The sequence below is a fragment of the Scomber scombrus genome, chromosome 9 (assembly GCF_963691925.1).
Source record: "Scomber scombrus chromosome 9, fScoSco1.1, whole genome shotgun sequence".
Lineage (NCBI taxonomy): Eukaryota > Metazoa > Chordata > Actinopteri > Scombriformes > Scombridae > Scomber > Scomber scombrus.
In genome coordinates this window covers 1,533,669-1,555,700 of record NC_084978.1, presented here as the reverse complement: position 1 = coordinate 1,555,700, position 22,032 = coordinate 1,533,669, and the positions used below count along the sequence as shown (strand labels likewise).

At 38.1% G+C, this 22,032-nt stretch overlaps 1 protein-coding gene across 1 annotated transcript; it reads left to right on the top strand.

Moving 5' to 3' along the window:
- Positions 1 to 1,115: 1,115 nt before the first annotated feature.
- On the top strand, positions 1,116 to 20,850 carry matr3l1.1 (matrin 3-like 1.1). The gene is made up of 22 exons (XM_062426114.1): positions 1,116 to 1,252; positions 4,487 to 5,576; positions 5,786 to 5,847; positions 6,347 to 6,379; positions 6,738 to 6,823; positions 6,905 to 6,936; positions 7,049 to 7,171; positions 7,923 to 8,048; positions 8,426 to 8,542; positions 9,032 to 9,156; positions 9,910 to 10,457; positions 11,277 to 11,370; positions 11,830 to 12,068; positions 12,155 to 12,303; positions 13,631 to 13,716; positions 13,871 to 13,931; positions 14,788 to 14,916; positions 15,519 to 15,649; positions 15,795 to 16,932; positions 18,189 to 18,249; positions 18,826 to 18,947; positions 20,154 to 20,850. The coding sequence occupies exons 2-22, from the start codon at positions 4,512 to 4,514 to the stop codon at positions 20,184 to 20,186; spliced, it is 4,560 nt and encodes a 1,519-aa protein (XP_062282098.1). The 5' UTR covers positions 1,116 to 1,252; positions 4,487 to 4,511; the 3' UTR covers positions 20,187 to 20,850.
- The last annotated feature ends 1,182 nt before the right edge of the window (positions 20,851 to 22,032 follow it).

The window sequence follows — 22,032 nt, the reverse complement described above, 5'->3', positions numbered from 1 at the left end:
TAATACTTACTACTTACTTACTACTTACTACTAACATAAACCACCAGAAAAAGCTTGTTCAGAAAGATAGTAGAAGTAGTCCCAACCATGCATAAAATATTTGCAGCCAGGGTTACCAATTTGTTGTTACCCTTGTAAGAGATACTGATAAAACATGTCCAAGCCCATTAAGACAAATATGTCCTTCAAATCTGAATCACATTACAAGTCAATTATCTCAGTTTGGACGTCCACAGGAAGATCAGAAACCTTGACTGTGAATGGAAAATGCAAATATGTGCATAATGTTAATAAACTTTATGTTACATAACACACATTTAATATAGACAAATACAGTTAAAAAAGACAGCAGCATACTTCATGATTCAATCACATGTTGGTGAACTCACCTCATGTTGTTTTAGTTATCGATATATTTTTATTGATAAAGTCGCTCTGGAAAAACGTCTTTTGTATTTTTGCAAACTTATTTCAGAGTTTATGCTTCAGTCCTACTTCATAAATCAATGATTGCTAGAATAACAGCTTCCTCATATACAGTACTGTGCAAAAGTCTTAGGCCACCACCATCATACAAACAGTAAATACAGGAAATATGTACACAAAATAAGTGTAAAAGGAGGTCTAAATGCAAGTATTCAGTATTCAGTCCGCAGATATACAGACTGTGCTAAAGTCTTAAGCCACCATTAGACTTGTTGTTTTAGCAATGCTATAGTGACCATATATAATTATTTCTCAGTCTGTTTAATAGAATAAAACCAGAAAATACAGGAAATGTGTATGCTGTACTAAAAACAGCTTCTATAGGCTAAAGTGGCAAGTATTTAGTGTGAACTCCCCTTACAATGGAGCAATAAGCCTAAGATTTTTGCACAGTACTGTATATGAATATATCATTTATATAATAATTATTTCCTATGCACTAATGCACATAATTGAATTATAGTTCATACTGCTGTGGTTAATGTGTGTGGACTAGAGTTTTCGAAAAATAGTCTCAAAGATAGTGCCTTTGTGTAAAAACTGCAGTATGAATTAAACACCACCAGGTGGCGGTAATGCGCCACTCTGTTGTTTACTACCGTCTTTAAAGAGGAAGTAGAAGAAGAAGTTGCAGCCTCAGTTAGCCTGCTCTACTTTCTGTTTTCTGTTTTCTTTGTTAAACTGTAATGCGTATTTATAAAGTCATTTCATCCTGTCGTTAACAGGCGAGCTGCTGTTTCTGACACTATCACCGTTCAGCTAAAAGGTGAGACATGAGCTGCAGTTTGTTTTAGCTCTAAATGCTAAATATGTTAGCCTAATAAAACAGATTTATGGACGAATGAAGCAATAATGCAGATATTGTTTATTCGATAGCTCCAGTTACTCATTACTTTTTTCTTTATATATAATGTGCAAAGTCTTTTAAAACACCTGAATCTTCTCTTTTAAGGGATTTTCTATATTTTTCTTCATGCTTGGATCCAAACCAACAATGATCTAATCTACTAACAAGTATTATGTGTTTTAAAGCCTCATATATAAATCTTATTCCTCCTTATTTGTGTCCAAAAACTATTAAGAACATGTCACACAGTGCAGTTTGGTCACATAAGTTTATTTAGAAACAGAAACAAAGACTAATAATAGAAGATCGACTGAATGCATATGATGAAAGATCTAAAAACAGCCACTATCATTCCTCTATTACTATTAAAAAGACTATTAAAATATCTCCTTTAAATGTACTTTAATGTAAAGTGATGGAGGACAAAAATCCACATTTTAAAATAATACATATCAAGTGATATCTGACACATTTACTGGAGTAGTAGTAGAAGTAGTACTTTATGTAGTAGTAGTAGTACTTTTTGTAGTAGTAGTAGAAGTAGAAGTAGTACTTTATGTAGTAGTAGTAGTACTTTTTGTAGTAGTAGTAGTAGTAGAAGTAGTACTTTATGTAGTAGTAGTAGTACTTTTTGTAGTAGTAGTAGTAGTAGAAGTAGTACTTTATGTAGTAGTAGTAGTACTTTTTGTAGTAGTAGTAGTAGTAGAAGTAGTACTTTTTGTAGTAGTAGTAGTAATAGAAAGAGTGGTAATTTTAACAGTATTGGTAGTATAAGTAGTAGTAGTAACAGTAGTAATAATAGTCATTACAGTAGTAGTAGTAAGTAAAGTACATGTAGTAATAGTAGTAGTTGTAGTAGTAGTAGTAGTAGTAATAGAAGTAGAAGTAGTACTTTTTGTAGTAGTATAAGTAGTAATAGAAGTAGTAATAGTAATAGAAGTAGTAGTAGTAGTAGAAGTAGTACTTTATGTAGTAGTAGTAGAAGTAGTACTTTATGTAGTAGTAGTAGAAGTAGTACTTTATGTAGTAGTAGTAGAAGTAGTACTTTATGTAGTAGTAGTAGTACTTTATGTAGTAGTAGTAGAAGTAGTACTTTATGTAGTAGTAGTAGTACTTTTTGTAGTAGTAGTAGTAGTAGTAACAGTAGTAATAGTAGTTTTTACAGTAGTAGTAGTAGTAGTACTTTATGTAGTAGAAGTAGTACTTTATGTAGTAGTAGTAGTAGTAGTACTTTAGGTAGTAGTAGTAGAAGTAGTACTTTATGTAGTAGTAGTAGAAGTAGTACTTTATGTAGTAGTAGTAGTAGTAGTACTTTATGTAGTAGTAGTAGTAACAGTAGTAACAGTAGTAATAGTAGTTTTTACAGTAGTAGTAGTTGTAATAGAAGGCGTGGTAGTTTTAACAGTATTGGTAGTATAAGTAGTACTTTTTGTAGTAGTAGTAGTAATAGAAGTAGTACTTGTCATTACAGTAGTAGTAGAAGTAGTACTTTTTGTAGTAGTAGTAAGTAAAGTAATTGTAGTAGTAGTAGTAGTATTAATAATAGTAGTATTAATAATAGTAGTAGAAGTAGTACTTTTTGTAGTAGTAGTAGTAGTAGTATTAATAATAGTAGTAGTAGTAGTAGTATTAATAATAGTAGTATTAATAATAGTAGTAGAAGTAGTACTTTTTGTAGTAGTAGTAGTAGTAGTATTAATAATAGTAGTAGTAGTAGTAGTATTAATAATAGTAGTATTAATAATAGTAGTAGAAGTAGTACTTTTTGTAGTAGTAGTAGTAACAGTAGTAATAGTAGTCATTACAGTAGTAGTAGTAAATAAAATACATGTAGTAATAGAAGTAGTAGTTGTCATTACAGTAGTAGTAGAAGTAGTACTTTTTGTAGTAGTAGTAGTAGTAGAAGTAGTACTTTTTGTAGTAGTAGTAGTAGTAGAAGTAGTACTTTTTGTAGTAGTAGTAGTAGTAATAGAAGTAGTAGTAGTAGTAGAAGTAGTACTTTTTGTAGTAGTAGTAGTAGTAGAAGTAGTACTTTTTGTAGTAGTAGTAGTAGTAGAAGTAGTACTTTTTGTAGTAGTAGAAGTAGTACTTTTTGTAGTAGTAGTAGTAGTAATAGAAGTAGTAGTAGTAGTAGAAGTAGTACTTTTTGTAGTAGTAGTAGTAGTAGAAGTAGTACTTTTTGTAGTAGTAGAAGTAGTACTTTTTGTAGTAGTAGTAGTAGTAGTAGAAGTAGTAGTAGTAGTAGAAGTAGTACTTTTTGTAGTAGTAGTAGTAGTAGAAGTAGTACTTTTTGTAGTAGTAGAAGTAGTACTTTTTGTAGTAGTAGTAGTAGTAGTAGAAGTAGTAGTAGTAGTAGAAGTAGTACTTTTTGTAGTAGTAGTAGTAGTAGAAGTAGTACTTTTTGTAGTAGTAGAAGTAGTACTTTTTGTAGTAGTAGTAGTAGTAGTAATAATAGAAGTAGTAGTAGCAGTAGATGTAGTACTTTTTGTAGTAGTAGTAGTAGTATTTACAGTCTTTTTAGCATCAGATTCCCTCTTAGTGTTTCCCTGTTGAGCTGTGGTGTAACCATAGTAACATAAAGACTTTGCTACTAAAAACACTGTAACGTTGAAACATAGAAGATGAAGATTTGACTCATTTGGACGACTGAAGTTTCATATTAGCTTCAGATTAAATTATTAAATACTTTTTTTTTCACACAGAAGGAGGACTGTGGATTTAGTCCTCCATCACTTCCATTGTAAGTGCATTATGAAGGGATCTTCTAATGGTCAGTATGAACAGGAGGAATCATTACAGAGAGAAAAACACACTTCATGATCATTAGGAAAACTCATTCTTGGTTTAAGACACATTTGAAGAACCCTTTAAACTTCATTCTTTTCTTTTTTGTAAGTGCAGAGTGAATCGTCTTTCTATCACAGAACATCTGAAGCATTCAAGGGTTAATTTATTCTCACAGCTCTGTCTGATGTTTAATATGTTCAGCTGTAAAACTTGTTATTTCTTCTTCCAGAGATCCAGACATCATCATCTTCTTCTTCTGTTTTCATGTTTTCAGCTGAGATATTTAGTCTGTGGACAAACCGTCCTCAACAACTCTTTTAGTCGGTTTTTACATCTTCTTTCTTCCCTGGCACCTTCTGTCTACAGCGTTTGTCCACAGCTGCTTCCCATCATGTCTCACAACTACCCGTACAGACGCCCGCCGCCGGACACCGATCATCGACAGAATCTTGGAACTTACAGCTCCTCAGACCGCCATCATCACGCCGCATCAACTCACCACGACTTTTACAGAGCTCATCAGGAGCCACCGCCTCGTCAGTCATCCTTCTCCTCGTCCTACACATCCTCTTCTTCCTCCTCCAGAGGCTTGGCGGCGGCACAGTTGCCCCCGTCTCAGGTCTCGCCGGACGGCGCTTTGAGCATCCTGAGCAGCTGTGGTCTGGAGCCCAGCGACCTGGCTCTGCTGGCCGAGCTGCCCGAAGACGTCCTCACCGTGGAGTCGCTGCCTCACCTGCTTCAACAGATCAAAGGCAAGAAAGGGACGGTCAAACCTTTCCCCCCCAATGCTCCTTCCTCCTCCTCCTCTTCCTCTTCCTCCTCTTATCCTGCCAGCGCTGTACGGTGTCCTGCAGGCGAGTGGGAACATCTCCGCAATCAGCCGGTCCAGTACCCGTTGGACCAGCTCCCCTCCAATCCTCTTCCCTCTGAGCAGGTTCAGGACCGCTGGGGGACGCGGAACAGCAGCTCTGTCTCCTACACACCTTCCTCCAGGTCTGACCCACCACCACCACTACCATCATCATCATCATCATCATCTTCCTCCAGCTACTTGGTGGACTACAGCCACAGAGCGGGCTCCTCTAATTATGGTAAGACGGTAAGAGACGCCGGTCATGCCTCCTCTCAGGATCGACACTTTTTCAGTTCGCCGGCGGCAGGAAGAGGCAGAAGAAGCCGTCCGTCCCGTTTCTCTCAGCCAGCTGATTACAGGTCAGCTCCTCCACAACCTGAGGAGTACCATCAGAGACCTCGGGCAGGACGCCGTGAGTTTGAAGCCTCTTCCAGCAGGAGCAGCAGCAACAGCCGGGTCTCTGCCACCAACACCCCGGTCCCCCCCGCCCCCGCCGCTGCCACCATGCCTTCAAAGAAAGAAGCTCTGGACTTCCACGGGACGACGCCAACAGTGTACCCGTACTCATGCTCTCTGTGTGATATCACTGTGCTGTCAGATAAGGTAAGTACTCCACCTCCATCTCGAGTCTTCGTCTACAGAAACTGACAGGGAGGGGGGGTGTGTGTGTGGTGGTTTTGGGGGTGGGAGGGTATCAGGCTTCTTGTTGCAGAGGCATGCTGTGAACAGGTGAAGTTTGCTGCAGCTGTCGGGGAGAGACGGTGCAGTGTGACAGAACAGATCTCATCTCAGTTCTGCTTCTTGTGTTTCAGGTCTGGATTAAACACATCAACGGCACTCAGCATGCAGACGGACAGCTCAGCCTGCTGCAGCAGTACGTTTCCACCGCTGAACGACTTTGATTCAAACTTTGTTTACACAGACACTGAAGAACAAGATGTTCAGGCCTCTAGTTTCACAGTAGACGCATTAAAAAGATGCAGCTGGTTAACAGTGAGCTGCAGGATGGGAAACACAAGCTAAAGAACACACAACAGTCTGGTATCACCAGTTTAACTCCAGTTTATCGGAAGTTTCATCACCAGCTTATTGCCAGTTTACCTCCAGTTTATTGCCAGTTTACCTCCAGTTTATCACCGTTTTATCACCAGCTTATTGCCAGTTTACCACCAGTTTACCACCAGTTTACCTCCAGCTTATTGCCAGTTTACCACCAGCTTATCACCAGTTTACCTCCAGTTTACCCCCAGTTTATAACCAGTTTACCTCCAGTTTATCATCAGTTTGCTGCTGTGAAACTGGAGGCCTGTGTTTCTTTGTATTGGTTTTCATTCAGTCGTGGTTTTGTAACTCTTGTCTTGTTTCTCCTTCAGTTTTCCTAACTGGGACTGTCGCCTGGACAGCAGGTCAGTGGACGATTTAACTGTAATCTCAAAACATCTGTTCCTTCACAGTCTTCTCTGTCAGTGTATGATGTGTTTCTGTGTAGTAGTGATGAACCTACAGAGAATTATCAGTGACTCTGCAGCTTTACAGAGCTTTATAGTGAGTTTCAGCTCATTGTTTAACTGTCCGGCTGTAACTTTACTGTTTTGGTTCACTCTCAGTGCTCACATAGCGTCGTTTTTAGAGAAAAAGCTGTAAAAAGCCACTATACTCAACCTGTTCAGCACCAAACTCTGTGTTCACTACGAGTTTCTGCTGCAAACTGGTGGAAGAAACATCAGTTATGCAGGTTTTAATTGAAGCTTTGTCATTTTTAAGGGACAACCAATCGCAGAAGAGGAAGGATGAAGGAAAACCCGCCCAGCTGGATCAGGTCAGATCAGATCTGGCCAATCAGAGCACCAGTAAGTAGAGACACCTTATTGTTCTCTGTGATGCTCCTCATCAAAGCTCTAACATGTTTTATCTTTCTGTGTGTCTAACAGAGCCTCAGCCCAATAAAAAGTCCCAAAAGAAGGTAAAGTGGAGATCCTGTTAATGCTCAGAAAGCTCATTTGTGTCTTTATCAGCTTGTGTTGCAGACTGATTAGTTTAAACGCTCCCTCATAAACATCTGGTTTGTGTCTCAGGCGTCAGAGAAAGGCAAAGTGGTGTGTGTGAAGTTTCCTCCTCAGTCTGTGGATGAGACGTATTTGAGGAAACTGAGCGATCCGTTCGGGAAGATCGTAAAGATCCTCATGTTTCCATCTTTGGTGAGTCTATTCACACATTTCAATACATAATCATCACAATATTTTATACAATGATACATGATGCATAAATACATGTTTGCTGTTGTGTTGTTGAGTGATTTAAACACATTTACAGTGTTTGTTTTCTTGTATTGAATAACTGAATAATTTTATAAACTCAGACAAAACAATTGAAAATTGCTCTCCAGTAGCTGTTAATGAAGCGTCCATACTAGACTACATAGCTCAAAGGAAGAAAAAAACGACCACAAGCACAAAGATTGATGTTAGTCCCTGTGCACAATTATTCTGTTATTTGGTTGTAATGACACATCCCTAATGTATAAAAGCATGAAGACAACATGCTAAAAGACATATTCCTCAGTTGGTAAAAGTGTGATTGGACTGATGTTGTTTTTGTGTTTAGTTCATAAGATGTAAATAACAGCGGTTTGTAGTGATACTGAGGTCAGTGAGGAGGGGCTCTCTGAGTTTAATGATGGTCTGCACATCGTTGCATTTGTTGACAAGAAGAAGCATGTAGATCACCACAACAGCTCAGCTTTATAAAGGAAATATTCTCCATAATCTCAGTCAGAAATCAGCTCTTTCATGATGTTTTTGTAGTTTTCTGTTTGTTTCTTCAGCCTCATTTTCTTAATCAGACTCATTCAAGTAGTAAAAAACTGTCATGAAATGTGTGAACATTAACAGCAGCACACAGTCTGAGCAGCAGAAACGGTGTCTCATCTTAACGCTGTAATCCCTGCAGGCGTTTGTGGAGCTGGGCTCCGTGGACCAGGCGAAGGATCTGGTGAAGTTTCACAACAACTATCCTCCGACTGTGAACGGAGAGCAGATGGAGTTCAGCATCTCCAACACCTTCAACTTCCTGCAGGTGAATATTCATCCGAACCAACGTCTCACACTGAAGAAACACAAAGTAATACTTCAGAGACAGTGCAGCACCGATGCATCCTCACAGAATGATCTAAGGACAGACAGTCTTATCAGTACTGGAGACAAATAAATATGATGCTCTGGTTTTTTTTTTACTAGAAAGCCTAAAATAACAGTTACTTTCTCGTTGTGTTGGGATGAGAAAGTGTTGGGATGATCAGTGTGAAAAGAGTGAAAAGATGCCAAAATTCAATACAAATGTATATGTAAAGATATTCTCTTGTCAGATTATAATGTGTGTGTATAATTATAAGTGTGTGTGTGTGTGTGTGTGTGTGTGTGTGTGTGTGTGTGTGTGTGTGTGTGTGTGTTCAGAGCTCTCGGGTGGTGAGTTTCACCCCGAATCCGACGGGAGAGGACGGCCAATCAGATCTCATCAGCATCGTCAAACGCTTCGGCCCGCCGCTCTACACTCTGTTCCTGCCGTCTATGGTGAGCAAACAAACTGTCAATCAAACACAGATCGAAGAAGAAGAAGAAGAAGAAGAAGAGAGAAATTATGAGTCAAAGACAGGAGAAGGAAAAGTGTTTTATAGCATATATATAACATCTGATTAGTAAAGTTTAGTCCACTTAAATACACTGTAGGTGGATAAAATATGTAATATTTACTCATCTTGCCAACACTTATTTGTCACTGACCCATTTACAGACATGAGAGCAGATAAGAAACAATTAAGACAATGAATGTTCATGGATCACATTAAATATTTAATTAGATTACTGGAGAAAATATGTAAAATAAAAGCAATAATTAAATAAACTAAAAGAATCAAACTGAAAATCTGCATAAAATGAATGAAAAGCTGTTGCTCTATACTATAATCTTCTTCTTTTATTGTGTTATGTTTATTAAAGCTCAGATGATCTTTTAGTGATTTTAGCAGAAATATTAATAAACTGTATTTTGTATCTTTTCAGGCGTTTGTTGAGATGAAAATTGCCACTGACGCTGAGAAGCTGGTCGAATATTATTCTTCCAACACTCTGAGGATCAACAGCGACTTCATCAAAGTTTCCTTCTCTGGAGAATACAAGAGTCTGATGTGAGCGTCACTGATCAGCTGTCTTTTTTTGATTGATCGGTTATTGATCGGGAGTAATATTCCCTCTGTTCACGCACCTCCAGACTCACTAACAGTTTCTTTCCCTGGGCCATAAGAACTTTAAACAAACAATGGCAATTTTTGGCAGCCTAAACGTGCCCAAAAAGTCATGAAAATTTTCACACATGCCAGACCTGGTGAAAAATGTGCAAAATGGCTCTATAGCGCCCCCTAAGCAAATGAAAAAAATTGAGCCCCTCGCCCCAGATTGACATAGACAAATTAAATTTGGTAAGCATATGTATCATGTAAAGACGCATAAAAAAGTCTCTTGGACCCATACCCTAACTCCAACAGAAAGTCGGCCATTTTGAATCGAATTTGGCGCCATTTTTGCGATTTCGACGCATCGTATATTTACAAACTCCTCCTAGAGATTTAATCTAACCGATTTCAAATTCACTCAGAGTCGTCTTAAGACATTAGAGATGAAAAGTTAGTAAAATCTTTTTTCTACGTTAAACATGCCTGCCGTGGTGTTGTAGCAAATCTAGCTAATTAATTCTATTGATTTTATTAAGTGTAATACCCTCCTACTATGTCATCTTTATTAGCTGCGTTATTGTCTTTAAAGTACATATGGAGTGGCACATGTAATCTCATTATATATTAAATGTAATGACAGTAAAGCTTTCTATTCTATTCTATTCTATCATTGATCAGGACTAATATTCCCTCTGTTCTGTCCTGCAGGCGCGTCCAATCAGCAAAGAGGTACGAAGAGGAAACCGCAACCAAGAGGACGAGGAGTACGAGCGCAGAGCGAGAAGACAAAAAGACGAAGAGCGGCAAGACGGACAACGAGGGAGAGACCACGAAGACTGACGGGGAGAAGACCGGGTCCAGCACGGAGAGGAACAGGTCCAGAGATAAATCCAGCAGAGACAAGAGAAGCAGGTCTAAGTCCAGGTCCAGAGATGAATCCAGAGAAACGTCAAGCAGCAGATCCTCCAGGCAGAACAGGTCCAGAGAGAGGAAGCCAAGGTCCAGAGAGAGGAGGAGCAATTCTAGAGAGAAGAGGAGCAAATCAAGGTCCAGAGAGAGGAAGAAAAGGTCCGGAGGCACAAAATCACGGTCTAGGTCTAAAGAGAGGAGGTCTGCATCCAGAGAGAAGAGGAGCAAATCTAGAGAGAAGAGGAGCAAATCAAGGTCCAGAGAGAAGAGGAGCAAATCCAAATCTAGAGAGAGGAGGTCCAAGTCCAAAGAGAAGACTGTGGTTCCAGAGAAACCTGAAAAATCTGGTAAGAAAAAGCCCAAAATGAGGCTTCATCATGTTTCTCAGCAGTCAGAGGGAACCAGGGTTTATTATGGTTTGGACATTTTCATTAGTTTTAGTTTTCCTCTTCATCACCACACTTTTACTTGTATCTACTGCAGGGTCGGAGTCTAAAAATTCCCATATTGTCTTTATGTATTGTTTTCTACCTGGAACAACTTCTTCTTCTTCTTCTTTATAGAAAATCGGAAAATGCATGTCAAGCAGGCCTCTGCTCTGCTGCCACCTACTGGCACTAACCCGTTATTTCAAGAAGTCAAACTGAACAAGACAGTAAAAATCGAGAGAGAAAAAACTAAAACTAAGCTGATTTTATCTGCAGTTCAGTTTAGTTTTAGTTAGTTTTTCATTATTTCATTGCTAGTGTTAGTTATATTTAACTATAATAACCCTGGAGGGAACAGAAGCTGCTTTACTGCCATCGGTTTCTTTTCTTTTTTTTATGGTCAATATGTTTATTAAGTTTTTTTCCAAGGCATTATGGTAACGTTCAAAAGGGGGAAAAAAGGGGAAAATAACAAAAAAAATGTCAGAAATCGATTGAATGTGTTGAAGTTGCATTTAAACCTGCCTTTGAAGTTGTTACTGTGAGCTTTAAGAAGTGGCAGCAGGTTATTTTTCTCTGTTTTCTGACATTTTATAGACAATCAGTTAAAGAGAAAGAATCAGTCTGAACATTTAACTCGCAGCCAGAACCAGAAGCCGCCTTTTTAATCTGATTCTGTTTTTAAATTGTTGAATGTATGAAAGTTGTATTTAAATGAAATTCTTCTTCTGTCCACAGAGACAATAGAGTCCAGGACCGAAGCCGAACCTCTTCTCAAGGACTCTGAACCTGAAACTGGAGAGAAAGAAGCGAGCGAGCTGGAAGCAGACGAGTGAGTTTTATTAAACATCACTTTTTTTATTATAATAAAGTTTATTTATGTGGCTTTCAGAGGAGTTGGGTTAAATATGTGAATGATATTTCCTGTGTTTATATACACAACTAATACTTTATGACGAATATTATCTTATTTAATATATATTATATATTATTATTAAAGAGTTTTGCCATTTACTGACTCATTATTGACTGTTATTCGGCATCTATTTAGGAGAATATTAATTTTAAATGATAACATACATGAAATTAGGGCTGTAGTTTTGATAAATAATCATCAGTAATGAATAAATGGGTAAATTAGAAGAGTAATTTTACTGTAATGCACCTTTAAAAGCAGGAAAAGACACGTATGCTATAGTCTCATATCATGATATCGATATAATATTAATATATTACCAAGACAGACGTGAAATGATTTAGTGAAAAGTTAATGTTGTAAATGCTGCTGCAGGTCGTCTGCAGATGAGAGCGACATCGAGGGGATGGAGGTGATCGGAGAGGACGGAGAGAATCTGGAGGATGAAGATTTAGAAGCTCTGGATGACGCTGATGTAGAAAAGGAGGAGGAGGAGGAGGAGGAGGAAGAGACGAAGGAGGAAGAGAAGGAGGAAGAGAAGGAAGAGAAGAAGGAGGAAGAGAAGAAGGAGGAAGAGAAGAAGGAGGAAGAGAAGGAGGACTCACCTGAACAAGGTAGAGATACAATCTGAGCCGCCTCTGAAAAGACGAGACAAACTTTCAGGTAGAAGATTTCCTAAACTGTTAAACTTACTTTTCAGCCGAAGAAAAGAAGGAGGAGAAAGCTGGAGGAGCAGGTGATGATGGGAAGAAAGAGGAGGAGAAGGTGGAGGAGAAGAAGCAGGAGGAAGAATCAGAATCCAGCAGAGCAGCAGAGGAGACAGCAGACGCTCAGCTGGAGGACGATGAGGTAAACAAATATTTTTAATGTCAAATAAACATCAAATAAATACAAAAAAAATACAGTATTGTGCAAAAGTGTTAACCCATCACCAGCTTTGTTGTTTTAATGACCATCCATATTTATTTTTCAGTCTCTTTATTAAGATACAAACAGAAAATACAGGAAATATTTAGACAAGGCAGCTTTATTTATATAGAGCATTTCATACACAATGTGCTTTACATTAAAACAAATATTCAACAGGAAGAATTGGAAGCATAAAAACATACAATTAAAAACAAGAAAACCCAAATATAATAAAATAAAACACAGAAAAATAATAGACAGAAAGAAAAAGCTAGACTAAAATAAAGCATGAAAAATGATTTGCATTCAAATTAAATTAAAAGCATGTGTGTATGTATGTATGTATGTATGTACGTATGTATGCATGTATGTATGTTTATGTAGCTTGTATGTACCCAAGTGTATAGCTAATAGGTATGTAACTTAGATTGCTAATGAGTACATCAGCCATCGTGTGAACTTCCTTTATTTAAAGGACGATTGTTAAAACTTATCCTAGAAATGTATATGAAATAATGTCACCCCGAGCAACGAAAAATCAATAAAAAAAAATAAAATAAAACATTTAATTTAAAGGACATACAGTGTAAATGAAAGATTAACATTTAAAGTGCTTTAAAAGCTCAAAATGAAACAAAACAAACAGAATTACGCAAAAAAAAACATTTTAAATAAAATTTTCAGAACAAAATATCTTCTACAGGCTAAAGTCAGTATTTAGTGTGACTTCCTTTGGCACTGAGCACATCTTGAACTCTTTTGGGCAGACTATCCTGAAGTTGAGAGTTGCTTTACTGATGCAACATTATGATTTTATGTTTGTCAAATTCTCTGATCTTTGGCATTTTGAATGGAGTGATTAAACTCAAACATGGTGTAATTCACCTTTTTCACAGCAGTCATTTCGACATGAAATAGTCGGACGAAAACAGATGTTAAAGATATTAATTAAGGTTCCTTTCCATTTAGGTTTAAGAGAGTCAGGTTCCTGTTATTGCTCCAGTGTAATGGGAGATCACACTTTAGTCTATGGAAGCTGTTTTTAATACAGCATACACATTTCCTGTATTATTCTGGTTGTATTCTAATAAAATAGACTGAAAAATATTTATATATGGTTATTATAGCATTGCTAAAACATCGCATCTAATGGTAGCCTGAGACTTTTGCACAGTCTATATATATATATGAGATGTATGAATGAAAAGTGCCCTAATAGCTGCTGTTAAAGTCAAATCTATGTGCTAATCAATAACTGACCCTGCAGGAGGAACCAGGCTTCCCAGTAGATCTGGAGAACTGCATCACTCTGGATGAAGTGGAAGAGTCTGATGAGCCGGTTACTGAAGGAGGTCTGAACCATTTAATCTGATGTTAAAAACTGAATTAAAAATGTTAAATAAGACGTTTAAAGGCTTGAAATCATAAGCAATGTTAAATTATCTTCTTCATCTTATTTAACAACAGTTTTCTGTTTTATAATTCATATTTTATTTTATTATTTTGCCGTTTGTGTTGCAGAAGAAGAAGAAAAACAAGAAGAAGAAGAATGCAGAGATGAACCGGAGGTGAGGAGGAAATAATTATGTTCATAAAACATCTCGACCGTAAAAACCTGTGTATTAGTCTCAGTCTATTTTGGTGTTTGTCATGCTGGGAAAAACACTTGTCTATTACAGCCTGGTTTATATGAATGCAGCAGTAGTTATTCATTTATATACATATATATATATATATATATATATGTTTATACTCCAAAACTTTCTTAATTTGCTTTTATTAGAAACACAATAAAACATGTTTAATACAGTAACTTTATATATTTAATACAGTAACTTTACATGTTTAATACAGTAACTTTATATATTTAATACAGTAACTTTACATATTTAATACAGTAACTATTAAACATGTAAATTAACTCTACCAACTTAGGCTGAGTTTCAATTAAACCTTTTAAAAGAACACAGTAACTTTATATATTTAATACAGTAACTTTACATATTTAATACAGTGTGTAGCTGTGTGTAAATAGATTACTGCACCTGAGTTACGCTTCAACATCAGTTTGGTCTGTATACACTGAAACATCACAGCAACTAGTGTCTGAAATACTTCTGATCAACACACTGAATCATTTCAGCATTAACGGCTCTCATTAGCTGCAGACACAGCTGGAACAAGCAGCGCTGTTTATAGGATGTTATAGTTCATAAGTGTGGACATTCACATCATTATCTTTATAGTTATAGTTATTGTTCTTAATGTGAAGCCCTTTACATTCCTATAATCATATCCAGATCCAACTTCTCTCTGTATTTTACTGCTGTATAAGACGCACCTCACTTTTAAATGATAACATGTTGCATTAAAGGTTTTTACAGTAATTCATATATTATTATTATATTAATTCTTTTCCTGCAGGGTCCGTCCACCAGAGTGGTTTACTTCAGTAACCTGCCGCAGTGTTTCTACACCGACGTCGAGTTCATCGGACTGGTGAAAGGTTTCGGGACGGCGGTTCGCTACTTCCTGATCCGCCGCCGCCGAGAGGTCTGAAAACTAAAACATTCACACGTCTCTCTTTACTTATCACTCATATTAGATTATTCCTTAAAGACTACTGTGTGAATGTGTTATATTTTCTATTAACCCTCCTGTTGTCCTCGAGTCAAGGAAGGAAGGGAGGGAGGGAGGAAGAAGGAAGGAAAGGAGGGAGGGAGGAAGGAAGGAAGAATGAAGGAAAGGAGGAAGGAAAGAAGGAAGGAAGGAGGGAGGGAGGGAAGAAAGAAGGAAGGTAATGGGGAGGAAAGAAAGAGAAGGAGGGAGGGAGGGAGGGAGGAAGGAAAGGAGGGAGGAAAGAAGGAAGGAGGGAAAGAAATGAGGGAGGGATGGAGGAAGGACAGATGGAAGGAAGGAAGGAGGGAAGGAAAGAAGCAGGGAAGGAGGAAGAAAGGAAAGAGAGGAAGGACATACGGAAGGAAGGAAGGAAAGAAGGAGGGTTGGAGGAAGGAAGGAAGAAAGGAAAGAGAGAGGAAGGACAGAACAGTCAAAACAGGACACGAAGGTTAAGTGAAGAAACGTAGCGTTAGGGTTAGATCTGATCTGTGTGTGTGTGGCGTCTCTTCATCTTCAGTGTGTGTTGGATGTTTCAGGGTTTCATCGAGATGTCGAATTCCTCGGAGGCTGTGAGAGCTGCTACAGAGCTCAGCTGTAAATCTGTGTCCCTCAAAGGCTCCAAACTCACCGTCCAAATCACCCACAAATACTCACGGCTCACTGCAGGGTCAGTGTCTCCGAATGTCTCCAGTCCTGTCTCTGTCTCTGTCTCTGTTGAGTCCTGACTCCTCAACACCTGACTCTGTGTGTGTGTGTGTGTGTGTGTGTGTGTGTGTGTGTGTGTGTGTGTGTGTGTGTGTGTGTGTGTGCAGGTGGGCTGTTCAGTCGGACGATGACCAAAAAGACGAGCGAAGGAGTCAAAGCAGCAGCAGCAGGAGGAGCGAAAGACACAGCAAATCCAAGACATCAGAGGAGGAAGAGGAGTCCAGAGCGAGAAAGGAGCCTTCGAAAAAAACTCCAGAGAAAGAATCAGGGTCTAAAAAGACTCCCGAGACAGAGTCGGGAGAGATCTCCAAAAATGTGTCTGAGAAGGAATCAGCTGCAAAAAAGACTCCAGAAAAAGAGTCATTGGACAAAAAGAGTGAAGAAAAGATCTCCAAAAACATGAGAGAGAAGACCTCACCTGCAAAAAAGACTCCAGAGAGAGAGTCAGGGTCTAAAAAGACTCAAGAGAAAGAGTCATTGGACAAAAAGACTCCAGAGAGAGAGTCGGGGTCTAAAAAGACTCAAGAGAAAGAGTCATTGGACAAAAAGACTCCAGAGAGAGAGTCGGGGTCTAAAAAGACTCCAGAGAGAGAGTCAGGGTCTAAAAAGACAGAAGAGAAGATCTCCAAAAATGTGTCTGAGAATGAATCAGCTGCCAAAAAGGCTCCAGAAAGAGAGTCATTGGACAAAAAGACTCCAGAGAGAGAGTCAGGGTCTAAAAAGACTCCAGAGAGAGATTTAGAGTCTAAAAAGACTCCAGAGAGAAAGTCATTGGACAAAAAGAGTGAAGAAAAGATCTCCAAAAACATGAGAGAGAAGACTTCACCTGCAAAAAAGACTTCAGAGAGAGATTCATTGGACAAAAACACGGAAGAGAAGATCTCCAAAAATGTGTCTGATAAAGAATCAGCTGCCAAAAAGACTCAAGAAAGAGAATCAGTGTCTGAAAAATGTCCAGAAGAAGACTGTGCATCCAAACTGAGTGAAGAACAGAAGGTGAGGAAGACATCAGAGGAGGATAAAAAACCTCCAGAAGAGACCGATGAGAAAGAGTGTAAAAAGGAGAACATGCTGAAGAGGAATGCGAGCGATGAGAGTGACGACTCTGTACCTGAAAAAAAGATCCTGAAGAAAGAGTCGACAAGAGAAAAGAGTGAAGAAGAGTCAGAGATGTGTGAGACTGCAGAGAAGGATCCAGATCAACCAGACTCCACTGCAGATCCTCAGAGACAACAAACAGAGCAGGTACAGCTGAGATCTGAAGATTCACACTCAATCTAATAACATATGAGCTATTTAATACCTTTAATACCACTGTACACAATATAAACTATGTTATTATGAAGCATATGATTATTATTATTATTCTGAACATCTGCAATTTTCCTCTTAACATACACATATATATATATTTTAATCCTGTGTTTTACAGAGAATCAGTTATTAAGAATAATAAAAAGCTGCATCACCTGCAGACTGATACTGATCCTAAGACAAGAGAAGATATTCCTTTTATTAATCCCAAAGTGGGGAAATTTACATTATTGCAGCAGCAAAGTGGAGAGTGAAAAAAAATAGAAGAGCATCAATAGAATAGATTAAAGAACAATAAATAAGTACACAAACAATAAAACAAACAATAGTAGTAAAAATATATAGTAACACTATGTAGAAAGCAGGTGGGGAGTTCCGGTCCTCTGAAATGAGGCCAACGCGGAAGTAACTTAAAACTGCATTCTATCAAAAGGCCACCAGGGGGCGACCGTTTTGGTGTCAAAAGGACTTCCGTCTCTATACAAGTCAATGGAGAATTCACCAACTTCTCACTTGATTTCTAACCTCAGTAAACGTTTTCAAAATGTGTTTATGGTCTCAATCGCTAGTTTAAAGCCTTCTTCAATGCAGTATGATGTTCATTTGGGACATTTTGGCCTCCCTGATTTTATATGTGACGATAAAGCAGGGTATGCATTAGGGCGTGGCTACGTGGTGATTGACAGGTTGATTGGTTCACAGGTTCAGGAGGGCGCCTCATGCTCCTCCTGATGCCCATATAAGTAGGATCCCTGTTTTTATTTTTCCCAGCATGCACCTGATATTTTCAAGTTGGCGCTGCTCAGATCCGATACTATTGGTCTCCGAGCAGCAGTCCACAAACCAATGGGTGACGTCACGGATGTTACGTCCATTTCTTATATACAGTCTATGGTCAAATGATAATATACCTGAGTTGACTGTTGTTGCAAATATTTTAGGTGAAAATATACACACACACACACACACACACACACACTCATATAGTCAAGTTTTATTGACTCAGAATAAACTAATAAAACACTTAACTGACTGTAATATGTTATCTGAGCTCTTTTAGTGAGCATGTTTGCACCTAAATCACTGAACCTAAAGAGTGAAATGATCGCTGACATGCATCAGTCTTGTAGTTAATGTTATATTAATGATGTTGGACTTATAAATGTTGATGTGTGATTGGTTTGTAGGAAGCTGCTGCTGGACCTGCAGAGGGAGCCAAAGCTGCACTCAAACCCTCCAAACCTGTTGGTGAGATGATACACTGCTGCATCACGTTTCACTCACTTTAACCTGCGTGTCGTCCTCCTGGGTCAAATTGACCCCGTCTGTTTTGACTGTTTCTTCCTTCCGTCTTACTTCCTTCCGTCTGTCCTTCTCTTTTTCCTTCCTCTCACTTTCCTTCCTTCCTTCCTTCTTTCCTTCCTCCATGCCACTTTCTTCCTTCCTTCTGTCATTCCTCTCTTCCTACTTTCCTCTGTCCTTCTTTCCTTCCTTCTGTCCTTCCTCTCTTCCTTCTTTACTACCTCCCTCCATCCTTCCTTCTTCCTTTTCTTCCTTCTTTCTCCCTTCCTCCCTCCTTTCCTTCCTTCTTCCTTCCTTCCTCCCTCCTTTCCTTCCTTCTTTCTCCCTTCCTTCCTCCTTTCCTTCTTTCTTACTCCCTTCCATCCTTCCTTCCTCCCTCCTTTCCTTGACTCGAGGACAACAGGAGGGTTAAACTGAATACAAACACCTGTACGAGCTGCTGACATCACCTTAGCTCTGATTGGAGGAGCAGCAGCGGTGCGTTCACTGACACCTCGTTGCGTCTGTTTTTTCTTCTTGCAGGAACAGAGTTTGTTCGTCCGGTCGTCGGTTACTTCTGTAACTTGTGTCAGGTGATCTACGCTGATGAGGACGAGGCCAAACTACAGCACTGCAGCAGCCAATCACATTACGCTAAATACCAGGTGAGAAAAACATGTTTATTATATTACTGTATCTTTAATATCTTCATACATGTGACTTGAAGACTTATGGAAACTGTTTTTCACTTTATATGATATTTATTGACTGAATAGTTCAATCAAAACAATAACTGATGTCAGAGTGAAAACAGTCTTTATGAACTAAGTTTTTAAACTGTAAGTAAACAACTGATAATGTGTTTTCTCTTATATTTAATCTCAAACTAATCAGTTTGATTGTTATGATAAACATTTTAAATCCAGTCAGTCTAAAGTGAATGTGGAATAAACAAGAAAACATTCAGATATTTGAACAAACATGGTTAAATGATCAATTATATTACTGAATTGTTGTTATAAGCAGCTGGTATTACTGACAAAATGTAAATGGTAAATGGACTGTACTTATATAGCGCCTTTCTAGTCTTTTCGACCACTCAAAGCGCTTTACACTACAACTTATTCACCGCATTCACACACATTCATACACTGATGGCAGGAGCTACCACGCAGGGTGTCAATCTGCACATCAGGAGGAATCTAACCATTCACTCGCATTCATACACCGTTGGCACAGGGGTTAAGTGTCTTGCCCAAGGACACATCGACACGTAGACTGGAATCGAACCGCCAATCTTCCAATTGGAGGACGACCGCTCTACCTCCTGAGCCACAGCCGCTGTGATATGATGTTAATAAAATCATGTACTTAGTCATTTTAGGCTTTTAAATGAAGTACTTTATCAATCCTAAAGGGAATTTAAAGTAGTTAAATATTGTCCCACCTGGTCTTCCATTATTTTTTTGCCATGAGAAAGATGTTAAATTAAATCGATGTGAGATTTATAACATCTTAAATTTAATTTTGTTCACTGCAGAAAGTCTGGAAGTGGTGGAGAGATTCTCTGATTCTTTTATTTTGTCTTGAGACCAATTTAATTTTCACGTCACCTTCATTGGAAACCAGTTTTTGTAGAAAAATCATCCAACATGGCTTCTTCTTTTTAATTTCAAATGGGTATTAAAATAGAAATAAAACTATTTCTCTGTAGAGTTACTACAAAACCTAACAAGAACTCTTCTGTTTGGATCTCTACAGTTTGTGAAGCTCTCTGTATGACATTATTGTATGAAATGTTTAATTATTTTTTAAAGTTTCATTATTTTTGCCGCTGATTCTGACAGAAAGCTTTGGTCTTGTGTCTTTAGGAGCGCACAGGGAAAGATCCGTGGACGAGCTGAACACCTGAAACTGAGAGGAACATCTGACTCTTAACAAAACCGTCTTTGATCTAAAACGCCACGAGGTGCTTCACGTTACTTTAAAGTCAGAGAGAAACTGAAACTGTCTTTTTTGAGCTCATTCAGTGTTCTTCACTTCAGCACTTTAGTTAGACTCCAGATGTGGTGGAAACATGTAGAAAGCCTTAATTGAGTTTGTTTGTTTAAAATCAGACCAAACTTGAAACTGTGTCAAAGGTACAGTGAAGCTGCTACAGTAAGTTCTTCGTTTTGCATTTTATTTTGATAGAATATAAGGAAGGTGGAATCAACGGCAGCTGGACTTGCTGGTTGTAGATACTAAGAGACGTTTGGTTCTCAGTTTTAACTTCAGTTCTTCAGTTAAAGCTAAAGAAGAAATGTGGATGAGAGGTGAAACATCTTCAGTATCTACAACCAAGAAGTCCATCTGCCCTCCTTGACCTATTACTGGACGACTGAGAATCTTGAGACAATTTTGACAGACACAGTTTGTTGTTTTTACTGTTGATAGATTTGATTTTGTACCCAGTTGAAGAGAAAGTCTGTTTGTAAAATAACTTTTTAATTGAAGTGTTTAATGACTTTGTTGCATGCAGTCAATGTCTGCAATGGACTTAACACTTAAAAATAAAACCACATAAAAATGAAATGTCCACTCGTTTGATTTTACAGTCGTCTTCTGTCCTTTCTTCTCTGCATTGATCTGTTCTTTCTCCAGATGTTTCTGAGGAACAAACATGAAGAAACAGCAGTTTACATATTCTCATTTGGTTATTCAATGGACGATGCTCTTGTGACATTGTGATCCTACTATCGCTCCCTCTTTTTGTTTTCTTTTTGCCATGGTATCGAGAGAGATATTGAATCGTTTTTTTGTACTAATATTGTATTGAAGTTTTAAATTCTAATATGACAACCTTTGTACAGACTGTTTATGTTATTTATATGCACTCGTTTCATTTTAGCTCAGTTTGAGTCTCTGCTTTGTTTTGCTGATGTTTATTTATTTATTTATTTTAAAAAGGGACAGTTTACATCCATGAACATTTTAAATTAAAATGTAAATGCACCGGAATTAGCTAAAATAGCTAGTTTTCATCCATTGTCCCTTTACAGGTCAGGACAGAAAGAAAGAAAAAATTATAAAGTAGTTTAAAACAGACAGACATACAGAGAAATAACAGTGCAGGTTGTATAGTAGTCCAGTTATGGTTACAGTTTTGGTTATTTTTAATCCATCTCTTAAGTTTATTTTCTGAAGGATCGATAGCTGTTGTACTCTCTTACATTATTACGGAGAATATTCCAGAGGTTTGAGGCGCGTACTGAGAGGACTGTCTGTCCAAACGTACTGCGCCTATAATGTATAACAGTTTATAGTCGTGCTAGTTTCTCTCCTCTCTGTGTTTGACTGACAGAGCCTCTGTTATGAATTATCCCTCGACTGTTTAGCATAAAATGAAAAGTGCCGGTTGGTGTTGCAGTTTGTCACTCTGACCACCAGAGGGTGCAATAATAATGAGGAATTGTAAAAAATGAGGATCTGTGTGTTTCTATAGAAACAAAGGGGAAATACACCAGCTATGGTAATGATAACCATAAACAAACACAGGGAGGAGTGTTTAGGGGAAGTCAGCACACACACACACTGTAATTCAATCTCATTAAAAAGTAGGAAGCTCGACTTTCCGATGCAATTGATGACTACAGTAAATCTGCACAACATAGTTTGACAATTACACCACACATCCTTCATCTTCTGCAACATAGTCAAGCCTATGTGACATTTCTTAATAATGTTGAAGTGGATGTGTTTGAATATAGG

Bases quoted from the DNA above. Each gene is read 5' to 3' on its own strand.
- matr3l1.1 (XM_062426114.1), top strand. From the start codon at position 4,512: ATGTCTCACAACTACCCGTACAGACGCCCGCCGCCGGACACCGATCAT. The intron at 13,932-14,787 runs GTGAGGAGGAAA...CTTTTCCTGCAG, and splicing joins AATGCAGAGATGAACCGGAG to GGTCCGTCCACCAGAGTGGT. The intron at 18,948-20,153 runs GTGAGAAAAACA...TTGTGTCTTTAG, and splicing joins CACATTACGCTAAATACCAG to GAGCGCACAGGGAAAGATCC.